At 42.8% G+C, this 11,423-nt stretch overlaps 2 protein-coding genes and 1 non-coding gene across 4 annotated transcripts; 1 reads left to right on the top strand and 2 right to left on the bottom strand.

Moving 5' to 3' along the window:
* Positions 1-201: 201 nt before the first annotated feature.
* Positions 202-6,751, top strand: LOC127755402 (notchless protein homolog). Of its 2 annotated transcripts, none has more exons than XM_052281076.1 (14): positions 202-311; positions 442-615; positions 1,015-1,096; positions 1,211-1,300; positions 1,719-1,844; positions 2,320-2,447; positions 2,759-2,958; positions 3,872-3,935; positions 4,866-4,976; positions 5,076-5,213; positions 5,578-5,720; positions 5,793-5,847; positions 6,192-6,248; positions 6,364-6,751. In XM_052281076.1, the coding sequence occupies exons 2-14, from the start codon at positions 451-453 to the stop codon at positions 6,445-6,447; spliced, it is 1,443 nt and encodes a 480-aa protein (XP_052137036.1). In that variant the 5' UTR covers positions 202-311; positions 442-450; the 3' UTR covers positions 6,448-6,751. The 2 variants fall into 2 exon arrangements, with proteins under 2 accessions (XP_052137036.1, XP_052137037.1); XM_052281077.1 differs by having other exon boundaries at positions 220-311; positions 451-615.
* Positions 6,752-8,154: 1,403 nt separating this feature from the next.
* On the bottom strand, positions 8,155-8,227 carry TRNAR-CCU (transfer RNA arginine (anticodon CCU)). The gene has a single exon. It is a non-coding gene; the product is annotated as a tRNA-Arg (tRNA).
* Positions 8,228-9,582: 1,355 nt separating this feature from the next.
* LOC127753883 (uncharacterized) lies at positions 9,583-11,049 on the bottom strand. Its single transcript, XM_052279332.1, has one exon. It carries the CDS (start codon positions 11,047-11,049, stop codon positions 9,583-9,585), a length of 1,467 nt encoding a protein of 488 aa, XP_052135292.1.
* Positions 11,050-11,423: the final 374 nt, after the last annotated feature.

Consider the following 11,423-nt stretch of genomic DNA (forward strand, 5'->3'; position numbering starts at 1 on the left):
CTCTCAGATAATATAGACATATGGCCATATGGGCTTGTTTGTGATTCAAGGTTACGATTCAAACTGGACGTCGAGATGAAGGTCCAATAGTGAACATATTCCATATGTGAAATGTTTCTGGCCCATAAAAGCCCATACAGCCAGCATCCGAGTAATGTAATTGGGCCTGGGCCCCCACGTGACTCGTTGCGCCCTAGTCGACCATCTCGCTTCCCCCTTCCCCGCCTCCTCTCGAGTTCACCTGCCACCCGCCCGCCGCCGCCGCCGAGCAGCTACTGGTGCCGGCCGCCGTCCTCCTGCTTCCGCCGCCGGTGAGCTTCCGCACGCACATCCTCTTCCTCATCTCTCTCTCTCTCTCTCTCTCTCTCTCTCTCTCTCTCTCTCTCTCTCTTAACAAAATTTGGGGTTCAACTGACTGATCCCCATCCCGCTCCTTGCTAGGGATTTCAGATGGAGAACCGAGATCAGCAGGAGCCCGGCAGCGGCAGCGGCAGCGGAAGCGTGATGTGCCAGCTCGTCAGTCCCGAGGGAGACCACCTCGGCGCCGCCCTCTACCTGCCGCAGAACGTCGGCCCGCCGCAGCTTCAGGAGATCGTCAACCATCTTCTCCACAACGTATGCACGCTTGCGTTTTTTACACTGCTATTGTTACCATGCCGGCCGGAGGGCTAGCTCCCTTGGTTTAGCGACAATTTTAAAATTCATATTCATATCGGATTTGGGGAACCACTTGTCACATCGATTTATTTGTTGAGAAAACATTGTGAAACCACCTAACTAGAGTACTAGGCAACATCACAAGCTGTCTGGAGTTGTTTCCCTTAATTCTGTGATTTTTTTTGCATAATTCATTGGCGGGAGATGAAATTAATGCCTTTACAACAAGGACAAGTCTACTTTTAAGCTTTCACATAAAAAGAAAAAAAAATCTGAATGGATGTATCATGGGAAATTTATGTTCAGCTATGTAATGTACTACTTGTGTGACCTCATTACTTTAAACATTTACTTTAGGAGGACAAGTTGCCCTATGCATTCTACATCGGAGATGAAGAGCTATCTGTCCAGCTTGGTGCTTACATGCAGCAAAAAAATGGTGGGACTCCAATCTGAAGTTCATCTATACTTTTTTTCATTGGGGAAGAAAAATAATATACGCTAGGTGTGGTGTATCATTTCTGATTTGTATATTTTGGTTTAATGAATGAAGCAAATGTTGAGGTCACCCTGCGCATAGTATATCAACCACAAGCAGTTTTCCGCATCAGGCCAGTCAACCGATGCTCTGCTACAATTGCTGGTAAGTCGGATTATGTTCATTACACTTGTTTTCTTTTCTATTACAATTTTATGACTCTTTGTTTGGTAATTTCTCATAGAACTGTAATTATCATGGGAATATCATCGGACAGAAAGCTTTGCATTTGTTTTATCTGTTGTAGATGCCACTGTATGTATCCATGGTTCACAATACTAGTTTGTACAGGCCTACTATTCAATAGTAATGAATGTAGTTTTATGTAGATACTTTTTTTGTGTGTTTGGGGTGGGGAGGAGGTAGAAGAGTCTAGAGCAGGCATATTAAGATGCTTTTGGACATGTTTATCCTAGGTGATCATCAAATGTTTACCATATGCATGAAAAATCAAAACTACTTATTTATTTTGTGCTTAGATTACACTGCTGTGAAATGATTTGATTATCTTATCCATCTTCAGGCCATACAGAAGCCGTATTAGCTGTCTCTTTCAGCCCTGATGGAAGATGTTTGGCTAGTGGTTCAGGTGACACCACTGTTCGGTTTTGGGATCTGAACACGCAGACCCCATTGTTCACATGCAAAGGTGGTTCTTTGAATTCTTGCATATTGGTATTGGTAATTTGCAGTCATGTTTCTCATGTCTTAAACAACTGTAATATTTACAATGCATTGATGCTGGTTTTTATGCTTATGGCATGGCTATTCTTCTTGATGATAACTAAGTGCTTACCAACATTTGTGATTTACCATGAGAGATATCAAGCTGGTCAAACTCACAATAAACATGTAAATTATTTTTAGCATTAATTAATCTTCATAGTCAGTGTTTAATGTTGTAGTAATTCATTGTTGTTCCTTTTAGATTAGTTCTGTTGGGCAAAGCTGTGAGTTAGTAGCCCTGGAACTTTAAAATACAGAATAATTTATTTCTTGTTAATAACACATCACATAAACCGATTTTTGGTCAATATCCGATAGTTCCTTTTGCATACTTTGTATCCAATATCTTCTACCATTAGTATTTGAAAGTTAGTTGTTGCATACTTTGCATCTTCCAGGCCACAAAAACTGGGTGCTCTGCATTGCATGGTCACCTGATGGGAACCATCTTGTTAGTGGAAGCAAGTCAGGGGAGCTTATATTATGGGACCCAAAAACAGGCAAACAATTGGGCACTCCACTTACGGTGAGATCATGAAATCCTTTTCAGTTAAGTACTTAAGTGGTAACCTGTAGGCTGTGTAGAAATATGAATTAAAAATTTATGCTAGCTATTGATCTGCATATTTCCAGATCTCACTGCCCTATGTGTGAATTTTATGTGTATGTGGAAAATTAGTTTGTTGAAAAGAACTGCTGCGATGTTTTTTCTTGGTATGATAGATTCACATGCACATAGTTTTGGACAGAATATATGGACACTGTACTTAGATATTGTGGATGTTTCATTTTTTCGTGCCATCCAGTACTCATTTGTTGTGGACTTATACAAATTAGGGGCATAGAAAATGGATTACTGCTGTATCTTGGGAGCCAGTTCATTTGCAAGCTCCCTGCCGCCGTCTTGTAAGTGCAAGTAAGGATGGTGACGCACGTATTTGGGATATTACCACAAGGAAGTGCATTATTGCCCTTACAGGTCACACTAATTCGGTGACCTGTGTCAAGTGGGGTGGAGACGGTTTGATTTACACTGGGTAAGACTATTGTATACATAGGTCGTCCTTTCTTCCTTTTTAGACAAAGGATCACGGCTTTGTCCTTTATCTTTTATATCAATTATTAGTTTACTAGCTTCAGAATATGAATTGGTTTGCTAAAACAGGTATGCCAATAAATGCAGTAATGCCATCTGTATTCAGGATTCTACCATGTACCAGTGTTGTCATACACATTAACATATTTTATAGTAAAATCGATATATTGACCTTGCAGATATATGATGTAAAACCTCTGTGTTTGTCAACTCTGCTACCTTTTGACAGATTAATTTATTGAGGCCACAAATGACTCAAAACAATTTTTTTATTTGTCATGGTAAATTCTGAATATGATAGGATAACGAACATATTTAATCTGTATTTTGAATGGAAATCAATATGCATACCAGTGCTTACTGTTTCTACTTTGGCAATCGTGAGCAAGAAACTACAAATATAGCTCTTAGCAACCCATGCTACAACCCTCTCTTGGTGCCTCAGTATTCCCTGCATTTACCAAAATTTATTAAATCTATTTATAGTGAAATATCCAATACTTGATTTTTTTAACACCATAATTTGGCTTCTGATGGTAGGCATAGACCTTTATCTGGCTAAGGCTTCCAGTTATTTTCTTTTTCCTCATGCACCCATTGCTATTTTGTTCACTCCTAATAGACAGCATAACTTTATGCAAAAATGGTTGAATTCTGCACTGTAGTTGGTTAATCTAAGTTCTTATTTTAACATTTACCATGAGTGTTTGTAGTAATGCCACACATGAATACATGATACTTGATGGTTGATGGCGCTATACGATTATCTGTACAAAGAGCTGTTTTTGAGAAGTACACTTTTAGAAACAATGATAGATGGATAAAATTCTAAAACCAATGTATGTGTACTGCAGTTCTGAAGATTGCTTAATCAAAGTCTGGGAAACTTCTCAGGGAAAGTTGGTCAAAACACTGCAGGTAATGTACCAGCATTTTCACAGGGCATTCTAAAGTTTATGGAAATGTTTATGCTCCCATGAGTCAGTGTCCACATTGTTATACAGATGTACTGGATCTGGAGATGAATTTCAATTCAAAACATTTGGTCCTGCTGAACTGTCAAGTTTGCATGGATCTGTAGTGAAACCATGTAGGAGGCTGATGTTAGCACACCATATTCTAATTTTCCTTCATCCTGATCGACAGAATAAGCTCATGTGAATGCATATTCTTTATGAACAACCAATCTGACTATTCATGTTTATTTCCTTCTGAAAATACTTCGATGGCTAGAATAATTCGGTCATTTAAGATACAGGTAGGCTATGAAAGGCCATATTTGCTTGGTTTGGGCTCAAAGACCAAGGAACAATTCATATTTACTAGGATGCCCATATACGAAATGCTAAGCCAAACCCTCCTGATACTAATTGCACCAGGCGCATGCTGACAGCCTGTGTGCAATAGCTAGCTGATACTGGTTGCTTTGTGAATAGAAAAATTCATTGCCAAATAGTTGAAGGTTTACTCTAAATGGGGGTTGGGGGTATGAAAATTTATTTTGGACAATATGTGCTTCCCACAATGATCAAACTAACCCCTCCATTTTTTTAATATTTTTAAGTTTTAACCAACGTCTTACAAAAGGAAATGGAGGAAGTAATATTGTATTCTTGAATTCATGAATCAAGTACCAAATACCAAGTATCCTTTCAATTGTGAATCATCAGTCGTATCCAAGAAACGATTTTGTGGATTATTTTTAATATTATTTTGTTGCTATTTTTGCACATTTACTGGACTTAATATTTTTGTAGCAGTGAATTATTTCCATACTTTCAAGTCAGCTATTCTATGCTAGTTGTCAGTGTCTGTCATCTTTTTAAAGTAGTTACTACGCATATGCAGGGTCATGGGCACTGGGTCAATTCACTTGCTTTGAGCACCGAGTATATTTTGCGCACTGGGGCTTATGACCATACTGGCAAAACATATTCAACTGCAGATGAAATGAAGGAGGTATGATGCAATCATAAATCAGTGCTAAAACTGTTTTTGTTGTTTCCATTTGTCGCTTGCTGAAATGATTTTTGTGACTTGAGAATTTTGAATATTCAGGCAGCCCTTGCAAGATACAAGAAGATGAGGGGCAATGCGCCTGAGAGACTAGTATCAGGTTCTGATGATTTTACTATGTTTCTCTGGGAACCAACAATTAGTAAACAACCCAAAGCTCGCATGACTGGTCATCAAAAGGTATGTTGTCTTGACAGCTCCAGCAAATTTTCTTGCATTTGTACATTTCAACTTGTGCCGTTTCTTGCTCTCAGTTCTGCCCCATTGAATACTGAGAACAGATTGGGAATCCTCTGAGTTCCCTCCCCCAAACTTTACAATAATAATGAATCAGTGTCATTGAATTAATGGTCTGAAAGCGTCCAAACCCATCTAGAGATCAGATTTTTGTTATAATCATTAGAACTTTTCTAAGTTGTCAAATGGCTCGAACAAGTTGACATAAACCAACTGATATTATGGCTTTGTTTTATTAAGCCAGGTTAAATTCTTTATCTATACCTGTGCTTATAAATGATTTTGTCATTTGCTTTGCTTTGTGCAGCTCGTAAACCATGTCTACTTCTCTCCTGATGGGCAGTGGTTGGCCAGTGCCTCCTTTGACAAATCTGTCAAGTTATGGAACGGTATTACAGGCAAATTCGTTGCAGCTTTCAGAGGACATGTTGCAGATGTCTACCAGATCAGGTAGGGTTTCCATCTTCCTAGTGTTCCATTAATACATGCTGTGATGCCTAATATCATTATTTCTTTGTTCAGCTGGTCTGCCGACAGTAGGCTTCTACTCAGTGGAAGCAAGGATTCCACCCTAAAGGTATATATTTGTCTCCATTTGGTTCTGGCATACAAAATCCTGTCTTTTATGTGGCGAGCACCAACAATCCATTCAGTTTGTATGTTGCCTTTGAGGAGTTACTGTGATGCTTCAATAATCATCCCAAAAACTGGTGAATCCAACATGAAAATTTGCTGAAACTGCTACTGAGATGTCATAATTGTTTCTAATTTTATGCATACTGGATTATAAACTCAATTACTTGTATAGCATGGACCTTGATAGCACAAACTGATCGATACACTTATCTTTTTTTATGAGGCTCTATCTCCCCGTGAATATCTAACTGCTGAGCGCTGACGCTCTCTGTTTGTATAATTCAGGTTTGGGATATTCGAACACACAAGTTGAAACAGGACTTGCCAGGCCACGCAGATGAGGTACGCATATATTTTCCTTTTGTTGTCTAGTAAGTCCATTTTGTTCCAGACTAACTGCGTGGGTAAGTCTAGAACAATCAGCATGATATTCACATTTGTATGTAACATCTGTAAGGTGTATGCTGTGGATTGGAGCCCTGACGGTGAGAAGGTTGCGTCTGGTGGGAAAGACAGGGTCCTCAAGCTTTGGATGAACTAGGGCCGGCTGATTCTTCTGACCACCCGTTAAGCTTGTTCTCATGGTGGCACTAAACATTGAACTCATCAATCGGTCACAAAGTCGGAAGCTGGGAGTAGATCATGGCGGTTAACTTGCAAGGTTGTTAACATGCAATTCCCAATTTGTTGGAGCAATCACAACCGATTTCAGTTCAATGATTTGAAGGGATGTGAGCGCCATGGAAATGCAAGTTCTTCCCATGGCTGGCCACCCAAAATAGGATTTATTTACAACGGTCAGGCTAGCTGTTAGAAGCCATATCACCGAACATGCAAAGGAAAACCACCATGAACAGCAAACAGTGGTTCATGTCCTCACATCCTGCAGATAGTCTGGGTTTGGGCATATGTAATCATAGGATGAGTCTCCTTTGCTGTGTTGCGCTGGGTCACTGATATGGGCCCGTTGGTTGTGGGGATCATATGTCAGCCACTTAAAGTTATAGGGCAGTAATTTGCAAAGGATCTGATTCCATAATCATATGATCGGTGTATGGTATGAGGTGGTGGATTAAGTTTTTTACGCAAAACGAGGTGGTATTAACGTATGATTGATTGAGTTTTAATTATTACAAACTTGAAAAATATATTAATATGATATTTTAGAACAACTTTCATATAGAAAGTTTTCGAATGAAATGCACCGTTTAGCAGTTTGAAAAACGTGCCACGAAAATCTTAATATTCATCCCACTCTTGTTGGAGAAAAGAACATGACCTAGTCACACAGTAGTGTTTGTTGGGGTATTTAACTATTTGCCACTTTTATATTTGCCAATTATTCAAATACCCTTCTTAGGTTTGTCCTTAATTTTTTTTGCCCTTCTAAGGTGGTGGCATCTTAACCATTTGCCACTTTTGCCTATGTGGCATGCCAACATAGCAACACAGTGTAAAAATCGACGTGGGACCCACTTGTCGGCTGCACAACTCTCCCCTTCCCCTCTCTCTCTCCCCGGTGTTCCTCTCTCTCTCGGCGGTCACTGTGTTGCTATGTTGGCATGCCACATAGGCAAAAGTGGCAAATGGTTAAGATGCCACCACCTTAAAGGGGCAAAAAAATTAAGGACAAACTTAAGAAGGGTATTTGGATAATGACAAATAGTTAAATTCCCCGTGTTTGTTAGTCGCATAAAAGTAGCAAAGGCAACAATGTCTCTAGTAATCCTAGTGATGTGAGAAATTTTGGAAAGGGGAATTCCAGGGTTTTCAAGCACATGGAGATGACCTGAACTCTATTACTCCATCCGTTTCACAATGTAAGTCATTCTAGCATTTTTCATATTCATATTAAAATTAATGAATCTAGATAGATATATATGTTTAGATTCATTAATATCAATATGAATGTGGAAAATGCTAGAATGACTTACATTGTGAAACGGAGGAAGTACTAATTAATTTTCAAAAGATTGAAGAAGATGAAACGGCAACTGTCCTCTCGCTTAGAAAAAAAAATGAAAATGCGTAAAGAAGTATAGTTCCAAATTTCCAATGCCCAGTTACACTACATAAAAACTCTATTACTAATTAATTTTCAAAAGATTGAAGAAGATGAAACGGCAACTGTCCTATCGCTTAGAAAAAAAAAATTGAAAATGCGTTTCCAAATTTCCCATGCTCAGTTACACTACATAAAAGTAACAGGGGAAAAAATTAAAAGCAGTAAAGATTAAATCAAAATAATCGCGCCAGGTAGGGGTCGAACCTACGGCCTTCTGCTTAGGAAACAGACGCTCTATCCACTGAGCTACAGGCGCTTTTGTTGTTAATATGCTACCTTGACAAATTATTTAAAGTGACACATCCAAACCGCTGAGCGCTGAGGATGGCTGAATTGATGAAGCCCGTGAAATTTCAAGCTAGAGAAAGCACATTCAGTAGTAGATCCATTTGAAAACTATATATCAATGATAGTATTTTTATATTTTCTTTAATAATGTAAATAGTTTAGATCTTCAGGTTCCGCTGTTAGGCACACAGCTAGTGAGTTTTGGTATCTAAAGTAAAGAGATATATGGTGATGGGATAAACCCCTAACTCACTTTAGAAAAGGTTCAATTGAAAAAACATTCCAATATCACATAGATTATAGCACGTTATCAGGTAGGTACAACATCATCCAAAACGTAATAAAAGACCCTTCACAATTGATTCTAAGAGTACAATTACATTGCTTATATAGTATTCTATTCTTCGTGTGATAAGATCAAGAGTAGAGTTAACTAAAACACATAAAGATAACTTGTATTATATTAGATCACTTTTAATTATTAAAAGCCATATCATTACGACAAGGGTTAATCGACAATGCCAAATTCAATGGGATTCTTTCTTTCCTTTGTTTTTTTGGGAGGATTTTAAGTGCAATCAAATCACAAATCAATATAAATAATTTGTGAGAAAAAAATAGTTTATAATTTATTAATAAAGTGCATATGAGGAGAAGGATGGATGGGAGAGGATGTAACCAAAATGTTCAGTTCATAAATGACACTTCACATGACACATCAATGTTTGGTGTTTAGTACTATAGAGTTGTTACCCCAGATGACAACATCCTTGGTAAAAGTTGAGTTTAAGAGTTCAGATAGAATGACGATTGTTATAGAGGATAATTTTATTATCCTAAGATGCTAAGAAATACCATATTTTCTAGTATACAATTTGGTATCTACATGTATTAAAATGTAAAATTTTGGTTCCGAAAGATTTTATCGAGATCTGTAAAATCTCTCTAATTACAGTATTCCATTAATTGTCAGGTTTAAAATTTCCCGCTATAGCTGTTTGAGAAGGGTTCTAGCTATTTGCATGCAATTTAGCCACTATAGCTCTATTTAGCCTGTTATAGCTGCCACTATAGCTATATGAGAAGCTAACCGCTAAATATCTTAGCTCGCTATTTAAAACATTGTTAATTATACAGAGTTCGGTCTACAGGCTCAAGTGCAGAAAAGCAACAAGCTATCAAAACTTCAAAAGCATCTACATATTCAGTAATTTGCATTCTCAACTGACCCATAATACAATGATAAATATTTAGGATTAGTATCAGTTAATCATGCATTGGACAATGCCATTAACAAGCGAGAACAATATAGAATTATCAGTCCTAATAAAGAGAAGGCGTAATCCAAATCGGAGAAGGAGAATACAGCCACGGGTGATGAAGCGGCCACACGTCACCAAGCCTCTGCAGCCTCCCGCTCCCGAAGTCCCAGACGCCGAAGTCCCGCCTCGCCGCCGGCGACCGGACCACGTCGCCGCCGGCGTCGTCGGTCAGGTACGCGCAGTTCGGCCTCAGCATGGGGAAGCCCTCGGTCGGGAGGCACGCCGCGGAGCTCTTCCCGAGGAAGAGCGCCACGTCGCCGCAGCCGCCGAGCCCCGCCACGCTGATCGCCGTCGCCGTCGACGCCGCCGTGGCGAGCGGCGGCGGCGGCGTGCGGATCTCCTCGACCTCGACGCCCGTCGTGGCGACGGCGTGCTCCACGTGCCACCTGCCGTTGGAGGCGTCCGGCGGAGCGACGATCGCCGTCTGGTGCCACCGCCGCGTCACGCGCAGGAGCTCGCCGCGCGGCGTGACGGCGAGGTACTGTGTGGGTTTGGGACCAGAGGAGTACTGATGCGGCGGCGGCGGCGAGCGCAGGACGGTTCGCGCTACCGGAGACGGAGACGACGACGACGACGCGCCGCCGCCGGTGAGGTCTAGGGAGAAGATGGAGCCGCAGTGGCGCAGCAGGTAGAAGAGCCCGTTCTTGTGGTTGTGGACGATGCTGGTCCAGTACTGGCGGTGATGGAGCTCCCCCATGGCGAGGATCGAGCCCCAGTCGCCCACCATGGCCATGTCGGGTGCCCTGGCGAACGAGAGCTCCGCGACGCCGGAGAGCGAGGTCCAGCGCGCGTCGCCCGGCCTGGCGAAGGAGAGCTCCGAGAACGGCATGTGCACGAGGAGGACGATGCACCCGGCGGGGGCGGAAGGGCTGCCGGAGACGGCGACGCGGCGGAACATCCAGTCGCGCGCTCGCTCCGCGGTGATGTGCCGTATATTCCCCCCGACCGTCGGGGAGACGTCGACGCCGTACACGACGCCGCCGACGAGGGTCTCGCGGCTCCTCACGCGGTCGAGGGTCGTGATCGGCGGCAGCGTGGCCCGGGCGCCGGTGACGGGGTTGACGAGGTACGGGTTGGCCTCGTCGTCGGTGGCGAACAGCCACCCGTGCGCCGCGCCCGCGACGGCGCGCGGGATGCGGAAGGGCACGCGGAAGGTGGCGGCCGTCGAGGGGGAGTAGAGCGCGGCGGCGTCGGGGCCGTAGGCGTCGCAGGCGTAGAGCAGGCACGGCGGCTGCCTCGGCGTCGGGAGGCGGTGGCGGCGGAACGCGGCGGCGGTGGCGCGCCACGCGGAGCACGCGGCGCCAGAGCGGACGACGTCGGGGACCTCCATGAACCCCATCACGGTCAGCAGGACGTCCTCCGGCAACCACGACCAGCAGCAACGATCTCCGCCGGCTTCGGCTTCTTCTTCCATATTCTCATTCGCCGGAGGAGACGGCTGCTTGTTCGTCGAGGCGGCTGCTCCCATCTCGACGGCGGCGGCGGCGGCGGCGCGCGAGAGCGAATCCAACGAACGAAGGGATCGATTCCAATGCAACAGTTATACAAACGGGAGTGTCGTGGCCTCGTGGGACTTCGCCACGTGGGCATCTCCGTACGGCGCACGGCCCAAATCCGGATACACCTCACATCGCAGGTCGGACAGCCCATCGAATCCTCTGGGCCCAATTCGGCCCACGTAGATCGTTCGGCCCAATTTCAAGTTGCTTCCTATACGGCCCGGCAAGTCAACATGGTAGACTACCGAACACAAGCAGAATGGAGTGTTTTTTTTTTTTTTTTTTTTTTTTTTTTTTGCGGGGAAAGGAAATATATTACTAAGATAAAGAGTCATCACAGATT

This window comes from Oryza glaberrima, chromosome 11, assembly GCF_000147395.1.
Source record: "Oryza glaberrima chromosome 11, OglaRS2, whole genome shotgun sequence".
Classification (NCBI taxonomy): Eukaryota; Viridiplantae; Streptophyta; class Magnoliopsida; order Poales; family Poaceae; genus Oryza; species Oryza glaberrima.